A 12,381-nucleotide genomic window follows, 5' to 3' on the forward strand; every position below is an offset into this window, starting at 1 on the left:
CCATTTGTATTGTTGTGCTCTCATTGCTGGAGGGTTTGGTCTTTTCCTCTTCACGCTGACCAGGCGTCTTGAAGAGAACCACTCTACACGTTCGTTGCCACCTAAGTGACGTAACAGGGCTTACCATCGAGAAGGTGTGCATGAGTGGATTTTAGGGAGGCAGGCCAACCGGACTTCTCCTAAATCTTCTGTAATAGAGAGATATTGGATCCATCAGTGTTTTAGGCTGAGTGTCTGATAACACACAGGATACCTGTTCCCCTCTAAGCCCCCCTCTAATGCATTATTAGTAGTTCTTTTAGTAGGATTCCTAGAGGTTGGTTTACATGTTTGTGGTGTCTCTATAGGTTTTCCCATTGTGGAGCTAATAGGACTGTCCAGGTAAGATTTTCTCTTATAGATCTCACTGAAATACCTCAATTGAGGTTTAGCATTGGCAAATGCAAGGTGGTGTGTATAAGTAGCAGTAATCCCAAAATAACATACCACCAAACTTAAGGTAGTTGGTATGGAAAAAGACCTGGCATAATTGTACCTTCCAACATGAAATTCTCTGAGAGTGCAAACAGGCTGCTAGAATAGCCCTAAGGTTTTGTCAATGATAGACAGTAACTTTTCCAGCAAGAACAAGGTGGTGATCATCACATAGTGTAAGGCAATGGTCAGGCTACATCTAGACTACTGCATACAGCTTTAGAAATCTCATTTTAAGAGGGGTTCAGAGATGAGCAGCAAGAGATGTACCCAAGTCTAGAAAGAGTTTGGTTCTGTAAATTGTAGTCTTTGGAAACTAGGCATCTGTGTGGTGGCTTAATTTTAGTGGATAAGGCATTAAAAGAGTTACATAAACTAAAGTAAATTGAAAAGGGATGGTTACAGCAGAATAGATGTGCAGAAATTTGTATTCAGTCAAAGATTTATTGTTGGAATAAACTTCTACCTAGTGTTGTGGAAGTGGGTAATGTGAATAAATTTCAAGAAGTTTGTGTAAATTATTAGAAGGAATTGGATTTTTTTTTTTGACTGGGTATAAGCTTTGCTTCCTTGCATCGTGTTTTCAATACTAATGTATGAAAGTATACTGTACTGATAAACAACCTTATTGTTACTTTTTAATATAAAATGCATATATTGTGAGTGAAATTTAATTTTAAGTCCAAATTATGTATTTAAAAATATCTACTTCTGTTTTTTTCTGATTAATATCCTGTTTTCCTCCTCCATTTTTCTGATTAAAAGTTTTTAAATCTCCTGCTTTTTGAAATTTGAATGTTAGCAGCTATGTAGTTCGGAATAAGTGTCCACAGAAATATCTGTAGAGAAGGTGTGTAGCAGCAACTGAACCTTTGTTTGATAGGGATTGGGGTGAGTTTGTGAGTGAGGAGTCATTTATTAACCTATCTGTCCCCTTCTGGATAGGGTCTTGAGGTATGAAAAAAAACTTTAGGGGCACCATTCTAGTTGTGGGAACAGTATTTAATTGTTAAGCAGATTTGGCAAGTTGTACAAAGTTCATAGCTGTTTAGAAGAAATTCCTGAGATTGAAAGAAAATCCCTATTATTTTATATTATTTTATTCTTTTGGCTCAGAGGAAGCATTATTTTTAATATGCTTGTGCTGTGAAAGGTTTAAAGTCAAAGTTATTCCTAGTAAAGATAAGTGAACTTTTCTAGAGATCTGAAATGTCATTGAAGATGATCATGGGAGCAACAGACTTTTATTTGTGAGAAATAAGACAGGACTAGGTTTTAGAAGGATTGAAATTAAAAACAAATACACTCAGTAATCACTGAATTATGACCACCCCATCCATAGTCGATTATGCCACATAGCTCACGGTATAAAACACTGAACAGCTTTGTATGCTAGAGCAGTGGTAATTTGCATATGGTTGTGCAAGTCAAAGTAGCAAAGATATGATGGAGTTTCAATACGGCATGATTATGGAAACTCATGCATCAGGTGCTTCCATATTGGAAACAGCATGTCTGGTCAGTTGCTTATGGCCCACTGTGGTTAAGGTGAACAAAGAATGGTGTTGAAGGGTCAACCACCTCCTGCTGACAGAATTGTAAACGATTACACATGGTGGGTGAAGGTGCAGCATGTTGTATAGGCAGATTACTGTGTGACAGTTGATATTAGCATCCGTGTACATGCAAGTATACGTGCACCTGTGCTTACCCTTGGTTATCCTAATACAGCGCATGTATTTACTAGTTTCGTGATGACCCACAGCAGGGCTTGAAATCCCCAACACTTTGTTTCCCAGGCTGCTGCATGTTTCAATAGAAGCATTGCAAGAATCACTTCCACCTCTGCCTGTAGCTCTAGCTAGTTAATCTGTTAGTCCCTGTATCCTCTCCCCCCCCCCCCCCAAGCTAGCAGTTTCCTGACCTGCCTAGCACTGCCTTGATAACCTTAGCAAATATTTTTTCCCTTCTATTTAAGTGTATCCCATCCCTGTAGTTCCTCCTATCATGTCTGGGCAGTATTGCAGACACTTTCAAATTTAATCCTAACTTGCGACTTTTTCCCGATATTGCCCTTATACTTGTTATTCAAGTCCTCAGGTCTCTTACTCTTAATATTAATTCCAATGTATTCAACAATATCACTTTTAGTGCCCTTAAAAATCACTTTTAGTGCCCTTTGTCTGCTCTTCAAAGTCACCTGCTTTTGCCTCTGGTAGACATACCCTGGACCTATTCCATTTTTTCCCTTGCACAGTATATTTTGGTTTCCCCGACAATATTGTCACCAACAATAACTCCCTCTTTTGGTGGACCAGTGCATTCAGTTTTGGGATTGCTGTTATGTTGCCTGATGCACAAGTGTGAGCTCTTGCATTTAGTTGGGCAACTGAGAGCTTGATCAGCCCCCCCCCCCCATTTTAATTCCTTCAAGTGTATTCATTCTACTCTTCAAGCTCTCATAAATGCCCATCAGAATGCTGAGTTGGCACCTAATTTCTTCTCACTGAACACACACACACACACACACACACACACACACACACACACACACACACACACACACACACACACACACACACACACACACACACACACACACACATCTCCCTTGGCTGTATTATGTCCTATTTCAGAAACATCCTAAAACATTGCACATATAGCACATTTTATTTGGCCGGGATTTGTAGGAGAAGCTTCAGTTCTTTCCCTGAACCATAGCACTCCCACTACTTTGAGCCTGTTGCTTTGCTGCTTTAGTCTGGGGCATGATTCCCATTTAAATTCATCATTTTTTAAATTTAATAATATATATACCTAATACTTTTTTTTTTATGCTATACGTTACGCTCAAGTTCATGTTATACATTATGTAGTTAAGTTTATGCTGTACATTACACTATACTGTTTCATTCGTAGAGTTTTAAATTAGTAAAATTTCTTAGCTAAAAACGAAAACATATATGTGAAACTATATGATTAGAACCTTTGAGCTACTTATTTATCACAATTAAAACCCTATAATTCTATTACCATGCACTATACTACTAGTTGCACCCATACGATATTCTTACCAAATCACTGATACGAAAGCTGTAAGAATATTAAGTCATAACTTACAAAAACCTGTAGCTAAATTTAAAAATAAGCTAACGAATGTGACTAAGACTATTAAGTTGTTTATTGAATACAGTTCTATATGTTAATTAAGTCAAAAAGACAGCAAAATTTTCCAAAAAACTTATCCGTTCTCAGGAGCTCAAAATTCTTTGTGTGAACAATGCCTGAAATGTAACGTGCTGTATAACTAACTGGTTTAACCTATTGGAGAGATTTCTTCTCGGTATTCATTGTCAATCCCAGCTAACTGTCAAACATATTCCCTCTAAATGTCCCCAGCAGCCAGGTATCTGGTAATTCAGCTTTACTTCTCGATCAAACTTGCAGGAACATTTAACCTTATTACTTATTCTTGGTAACGATGCATTTCTTAACGAACGTAGTGAAACAGGAAACTGTTTCACTACGTGGATGCAAATCATGTAATCTTCTCTAATCATCATAATATTGAAGAACTTGTCACAAATAAGGATTAATGGAGCAATGCTCGATTTGAATCCTCGGCACTCATGATTTTGTTAATTTTTTCCTCTCGTGGAGAATTACCTGAAAATCTATATTTTAAGAACTGGTGGCAGATATTTCAGATGTTTGTGCAGAGCAGGGTTTCTCCAATGGAAAGGTGTAACAGAGAGTATTCTTATTGGCAGAACTGTTGACAGGGTTTTTAATCAGTGAAAGAAGGTCATTAATACACAGGAAAAAAAGAGCGGGTGAAAGAACAGGACCTTAGGGAACACCATCAGTTGAGAATATAGAAGACATATTTATCATCCCTTGCAGTCTGCTATTAGAGAAAACTTATTACCAAATCTGTTTATATTGGAGATAAAACCAGCCAGTTTTATCTCCAGTATAAACAGATGCAAAAAAAAAAAAAAAAAAACCAGAAGTCAAACCATAAAAGCTACTTTCTGTGCTGCTATCATCAGTGTCATGCCATGGCAGTGATGGAAATGTCAAAGTAGAGAGACAGTGTCCTGAAAAAGAGTAATAAGTGTGATTCTGATATTTTTTTTATAAAAAATAAAGGAAAAACAGATCAACCTTGAATCGTGTGTGTGTGTGTGTGTGTGTGTGTGTGTGTAAAATGTAATTTAAGGTAAAAGTTACAGTTGATGGAAAAATAAAAATAATTACTTCCATCTATGCAAATTTTATCAGACGTATCTATTCTTAATGTGTATATATATATATATACATACACACCAATGAGCCAAAACATTGACGACCTACCTGATGTGACGTTGGCCCTTCGTGCAGCCAAAACAGCTCGTACCCGGCGAGGCATGGATGGTACAAGATTTCTAAATGTGTCTTGCGGTATCTGGTACCAACACGTAACCAGCAGATCCTTTAACTCCTGTAAGGTCTGTGGTTGAGATACCACAGATTGCAGTTGCTGTTCCAACACAAACCACAGATGCTCGATGGGATTGATGTTTGGGGAATTTGGAGGCCAGGACAATACCTGGAAGTCTTCCTCATGTTCCGCGAACCAATCTCGAACAATCCAGGTGGTGTGGCATGGCACATTATACCAGAGGGGAAGACCATTGCCATGAAAGGGTGTACCTGGTCAGCAATGATGTTTAGGTAGGTGGTAGACATCAGAGTTCCCGCACATGGATGACTGGACCCAGTACCAGTATCCCAGCAGAACATTGCCCAAAGCTTGACACTGCGGCCACCGGCTTGTTTTCGTCCCATGGTGCAGCCAAGCATCATCACTTCCCCAGGTAAACGAGGCACACTTACCCGGCTGTCCACGTGGTGCAACAGGAAACGTGATTCATCGGACCAGACGACCTTCTTCCATTCACTCAAGGTCCAGTTTCGATGCTCGCATGCCCATTGTAGGTGCTGTTGCCGGCGAACCGTGGTTAGCATGGGCACTTGGAGCAGCCTGCGGCTACGCAGCCCCATTTTCAGCAGGGTTTGATGTACTGTGTCACATTACTCCCGTCACCAGCATTCCAATTACTGGCGAGTTATGCCACGGTTACCTTTCTGTTGCCACGTACCATTCAGAAGAGTCTTCGCTCACCTCGAGCATCAACGAGACGTGATCGTCGAACACCTCGCCGGCGGTTCATGGGTTTTTCTTCCTCGGACAACTTTCAATAAGTATTAACCACGGCTGACCGTGTGCATCCCACCAGCCGTGCCGCTTTGGATATGTTCTGAACCAGTCATCCGGCCATTACAATTTGGCCTTTGTCAAACTCGCTCAAGTCTGCTGCCTTTCCCATCTGAAGAACAAGAGTAACACTGATTAACGGAGCTCAGTATCAGGTGTTTTTTATATTATGTCCCGATCTGCGCATGTGCCGTAGTTCATCTGCAGTTGCTTTGATTTGCATAATGACTTGCTGGTCATAATGTTTTGGCTTATCAGTGTGTGTGTATATATATATATATATATATATTATTTTTTGTATTATCATTCTATTGTGATTTAATTCGTCTTTGTTCATCATTAATGTCATTGTTTTACGCCATGATGGCTAATTAAACATTATCCGTGCCGGTGTTTTTTACCTATAGGTATTATAGTTAATACATTACTGGTCTTTAAGCTAGCCTATTCTCGGTTATCTTAATTTCCCGTTCCGTGGTGTAGCGGTTATCACGTTTGCTTTACACGCAAAAGGTCAACGGGAAATTAAGATAACCGAGAATAGGCTAGCTTAAAGACCAGTAATGTATTAACTATAATACCTATAGGTAAAAAAACACCGGCACGGATAATGTTTAATTAGCCATCATGGCGTAAAACAATGACATTAATGATGAACAAAGATGAATTAAATCACAATAGAATGATAATACAAAAAATAATAATAGGTACTCTGTTCGTACCCATGCACTGCTAAAACAGCTACTGGGACAACAGAAAAAGCTAGAAAGAAATTAAATAAAACTACTATAATAGAATATTAAAAATAAAATACGAATTGAACCATCATAATACAAAAGAATAATATATATATATATATATATATATACACACCGTGTGTGTGTGTTCAAATTTCTTTTATTTTTTCAGATGATGGATAAAAGTTGGTTGGAGGATACAACTATGGTTATTGTTCCTACAACCCAGGATTTTCCAGACAATATTGAGGTGGAACGCTGTCTAATTTGTAGGCGTGAATATCCAACTGTTATGGATTCCTTTGAAATAAGTAAGTATATGCTGATACCCAAAGAAATGGTTAACCAAATTGAAAGATTATTTTAGTACAATATTAGGATGATTAAAAAAGAAATTAGTTAATAACAGAATGTGCACTTATCTAGTGCAGGCTTTGTTTGAGGGCTTAAAGCAGGTTTATTTAACTTCATGGGAGAAATTAATTTCTTTTATTTTCATTCATTCTGGTCTTAAAACTTATGCATAATTTTTTTTTTTTTTTTACTGGTCTCTTTACTTGTACTATATTCAGCAGTGAGGTGTGCCAATCAGTTAAATAGTGGGCTTGCCTTATAATCAATAAGGACTTGCTCTCTGATACCAGTTACTCATTACATGATTGCAAAGCTAACTAAGCCTCTAATAACCTACACCTGTACACACACACACACATGTGCATAAATATTTTTTTATTTTGGCAAGTGATTTGTAATGTATTATAAATATTATAAATAATGAATTATAAATATGAATAGTGAAAATTTTCATATGAAAATTTTCAGTAAACACTACTCTGTATACAAATCCGAAGAAAACAAGGAATAAAAGTATTTTAGACCATAAAAACAAAGCCAATAATTTTAAAACATGTTTTGTTACATTTCATAATGATATGCATAATTTTTTTCCCTGCATATATGTTTCTGAATACTTACCAGCCGAAAGACAGACCATATTAAAATTTTTCTGAATTCAAATTTCTGAAAGTTGGCAGGTGTGCAGATTTATACTAAATTTAGATTTTTGTGCTATTGCTGCTGACATAAGTGCCTTGCAATGGCAAAGGCCAATATCATTGTAGAACAGAGTTTCTAATTATTTTCTACTTCTTTATTTGGAATAATGCAGACATTATAATGATAAACATTAGTTCACCTATATGAAGAAAAACAAAATAACAATTAATATTAATGTACAATAATTAGTAATATGCAACTATTTATTTACAGCTTTGAACAACATATATAATGACATATGAATAATAATGTAAAAATTAAGAGGCTAAATACTCTTGGTTAGTCTTAATTGAACATAACAGATGAATCCTGGAATAAAAAAAAAGTTACTTTAACACACCAAGTTATATCCACATTATGAGAGATGCCGTTGTGAAGGCAACCACATTATGAGATACAATTAAAACAATGCCCTCTACGCTACATACGTAGTTCAAATATATGGATTAACTATGGTGTATTTACACCGATACTATATAATTAATTTATACATACGTATTTGCATTTATTATTTTATATTTTTGATACACATTTCCTTCTTTTGGTGTGGCAATCTGTTTAGATTTTACCAAATATATTTTTTGATGTGTTTTCTTTGTCTTTACTTTGCACATTATGGCCTTAGTTGCCAATGCATGATTAACCAACAAATAAGCAAGCAAGCACCCAACCAACCTATCTTAAGATTAGTTTCATACTACAGAAATACCAGACTCATAGATTGAATAGCTTGTTTTAAGAAGAGGCAAGGAGAATGTGCATTGAATGCAGGTATTTGCTTGAGGAATGTGTCAAGGAATAAGAGTTAGAAGAGTTGATAAAACTGAACTAAATGATAAATGAAATGGCAAGAGCGAAGGTTATGTTGTAAATTAGGAAGAATTAAATAAACTGTTGTATAGAGTGTTGTAATTGCTGTGGTGGAACTGGATGCATTTCTTGAAATAAAGGAAATTAATAAATTTGATTTGAATACTTTTGAGTATGTCCCAAAGGTATTTCTGAGACAGAGACCAAATAATGGCACAATAGTCAATGATAGCTAAAATCATTTGCTTGAAAGGGCCACAATAACAGCCTCGCTATTGAAAGCTGAGGTAGTGCATTTAATGAGACCATGAAGCTGAAAAGCATTGGGAACAATGTTATATATGAACTGATGAATGAAGATCATGATGTATGGTAACACTAAGATCTCTGAAATGATCAACAACTCTGACCTATTCCTGATTAATATGAAATGTTTGGGGTTGGGGAAACCAATATAGCTTGCACTTACTTGCCTTTAAAGATATTGTTTTCATTTAGTCAATATGAGATGAATTCGAGATGAGACGGTAAAATATGAAAAGCAGAGATTGAATTGATAAACTTGTAGACTTTATGGTCATCAGCAAAAATTTGATAAACTTTGGTGTGCTATTGCAAGGTCACTGAAATATTTGATGAACAGTAAAGGGCACAGTGGAGTACCCTGTGGCACTCCAAAAGAGAAGTTAAAACAGTGAAGGTGAAGCCCCTTTGAGAACAATCCAATTTAACTTAATTATGCAGTAAAGATGGTAACACTCCATAAGACAGTGACTTAAAATGAAGCACTTTAGGATGTCCAAAGCTATGACAGTGCCTAAGAATAGACAATCAGTCTGATGATCCTTATGTAGATTAACACTTGTGAAGAGCAAAAATAAGGCCAAATTGGAACAGACCTTCACATATAAATTAATTATTGTGATTGGTAATTTAGCATCTCTGATGCTTTTTTCGATTTGTGTTGCATCAGTGCATTGGTAATAGTTAATATATATATATATATATATATATATATCCAATATATATATATATATATATATATATATCCAATATTTTAAATTAAATAAAATAAAACATAAGCCAGTAGTATGGCAAAAACTGTAGAGCGAAAATTAACATAAAAATAACCCAAATAAACAAACGAACGAAAAGAAAGAATAGATATAAATAGTAGCCCAGAAACATTCACTTTATTATAATTTAACTTATGTTAATATTTAATATAATTCAATGATAGTGTATATATATATATATATATATATATGCAGCAAATTAATTATAAATGATATATCAGATATTGCCAGCATAAATTGGAAAAGCACCAGGGATGCTATATGACCAGCTCACTCCACAACAGGTTACAAACACCTGACTTATGACAATTGTGAATGCAAAAAAAATTCCATGAATTAACTAGCATGTTTCATTAATGAACAACCATTGAATTGTCACACTTAACAAAACCTCTTTTTTTCATTCCCAATATTTACATTTCACAATGCTGTTCTTTGTGACTTCAACAGTATTTTGTACTGTATTAATACTGAAAAAAAATATTGCAAGGAAGCAAAGCTTATGTGGGATTAATCATAATTAAAAAAAAAAAAAAAACTAAATATATACCATGTACAGGGGATGAACAAAATAAAACACCTAATATGAAAGTACAGGTGAAACCTGTTATAACATGATGCTCGGGGTCCAAAGAATTACATTGTAAACAGGATCACATTAGAAAATTCTAATTCTGCTGGATCCCAGGGCATTCTGGGATAACAGGAAATGAAAAAGCAGATCTTTCAGCCAAACAGCCAGATACTGCTATTTTACAGATGCACTGTACAGTAAAGTATTTAAAAAACCAATATTCATGTTAAATATACATAAACATGATAAACACACACCTTTTGTCACTAAAATAAATTAATACTCACAAAAACTGTTTCCATGTGGTTGTGTTGACTGTTACGATCATGTTTTGAAATTAACAAACGGTCAAATTCGGGAGAAAGGGAAAATATAATGTACTCCGTGTTCTTTCAACTACTAAGTAGATTTCCTATTTTAGTCGTTACTTTCAAGTCTTTCATATTCTAAAAAATCTGTATGAAGGGTTGACTCTTTCATTGCATCTCTTTGTTTCTTTTTAACAACTTCAATAAGGTGTTTTAACTTGAAATTGAATGTAAAATTGAAAGGGAATCTACCTTTTCTGTTTCAAGAAATTTAAGTCCAGTTTGCAAACCAGTGAGTGCCTCCACGATACACATCAACAAGTAAAGTTAAAAGTCATTTATCATTATTCTTACGGAAATCAAAGGATAATGCTTACTGCAGATTCATGTTAAACTGAAAATATCGCCACCCATCATCCGGAATCCAAAATGTTGATTTTCAGTGACTAAAAACATCTTTCAACTGACAAAAAATGGGAGCCATGCTTGCATTGAATTATAAACAGAATCGTGTTTTAATGGGTTTCAGCTGTAGTAGTTTTTGTAATGGCTGTATGAAATATTTATGAACATGCAGTAATGATGATTTTTTTTTTTTTTTTTTTGTGTTTCTTGCAGGTAGTGCTGTGAAGGAAAGATGATAAAAGCTGATGTTTTATTTAGAGTAGATGTATAAAGGTACATGAAGAAAATGACTGACCATTCAAAATTCCAAATAGTTTAAATTGTAGGTGTATGTGTATGTTTAGCAGGAACATCAGTGACTAAAACTGCTTTGTTTAATGTATCCAGGGCAACTGTATCAAAAGTGATGTCTGCATTCACCAAGTATGGAAAAACAAAATCTGATAGGATGAATTGTGGCAGGAATCTGAAGCTGACGGAAAGAGACTGCCAGACACTGAAAAGGATTGTAGCCTGAAAAAAAAAAAAAAAAAAACACCTCAAAAACAACTGAAGAACTTAATGTGTCTCAAAATCTAGTTTCTACCAAAAAAGTTTGGTGAGAACTTCATAAAGCTGCAATTTATTTCAGCTTTATAAAGAAGAGCATAGTAGAGGCACTATTGCCAAGCCACTCATTACTGATGGTAATTCTTCTACTGAATGAAAGATGCAATGGTGTAAGGAACACAAAAACTGGACTCTTGACTACTGGAAACTTCATATTTTCAAAAGAATTTTCATTCACATTTTTTCGAACATCAGCGAGTGTTTATGTTTGGTAAATGCCACAGGAAACCCCAGACACGATAGCAGGGGGTATATGATAAGAGCCTTGTCGATCAGTTCGGCCCTGGAAAGATTGTGCAAGGCTCAAGGGGTAGAATTTTTTTCAGTCTGGTCTGTACTTGTTAACAGGAGAGACTGCTTCTACAGAGATGGGATACACTTAAATAGAAAGGGTGCAAGAATATTTGCTGATGCTATCGAGGCAATGTTAGGTGGGTCAGAAAACTGCTAGCTTGGGGGGGGGATACAAGGACTAATAGATTAACAGTAGCTACTGGCAGAGGTGAAAGTGATTCTTGCACTGCTTCCTTCTATTGGAATGAGCAGCAGCCTGGAAAACAAGATGCAGGGTATTTCAGAGACTGCTGAGAGTCATTGCGGTACAAGTAACCACATGGGTTGTGTTAGGGTAGCTAAGAATAGGAACAGGTGCACGGAGTTTGGTAAACAAATTTGATGAATTTGAGGTATTGCTCAAAACATCAAAGGCAGATATTGTTGGGATATCAGAGACGTGGTGTCACACAGATATAAGGAATGCAGAACTGGAATTTGGGGAGTAAAATGTGTACAGGAAGGATAGACAGGATAGGAAGGGAGGAGGGGTTATGCTATTAGTTAAGAAACACATAAAATGAGTTAAGATGCTATTAGTTAAGAAACACATAAAAAAAAATAACACATAAAAGGAAGTGAAGCCAGTCAACATCGATGGACAGTGCAGTGTCGAGTCAGTTTCGTGTGACATAAGCATTGGGAAATCAAAATTTAACAGTAGGAGTGTGTTATAGGCCTAATGACTCTGATGAGTATAATAAGAAACTGTACAGGGAAATAGAGTGGGCCAGTAAAT

The 12,381-nt window shown here is 35.9% G+C and overlaps 1 protein-coding gene across 3 annotated transcripts in view; it reads left to right on the forward strand.

Moving 5' to 3' along the window:
* Window positions 1-12,381, forward strand: part of LOC150083311 (protein FAM193A-like) — a 359,376-nt gene that overhangs the window by 40,460 nt on the left and 306,535 nt on the right. For all 3 annotated transcript variants that reach the window (XM_090377966.1, XM_090377967.1, XM_090377969.1), the window contains exon 2: window positions 6,644-6,782. In XM_090377966.1, the coding sequence (XP_090234092.1) occupies window positions 6,644-6,782 (139 nt within the window). The remainder of the gene's footprint in view (window positions 1-6,643; window positions 6,783-12,381) is intronic.

This window comes from Mastigoproctus giganteus, chromosome 7 (assembly GCF_048544385.1).
Source record: "Mastigoproctus giganteus isolate SK-2022 chromosome 7, ASM4854438v1, whole genome shotgun sequence".
NCBI lineage: Eukaryota > Metazoa > Arthropoda > Arachnida > Uropygi > Thelyphonidae > Mastigoproctus > Mastigoproctus giganteus.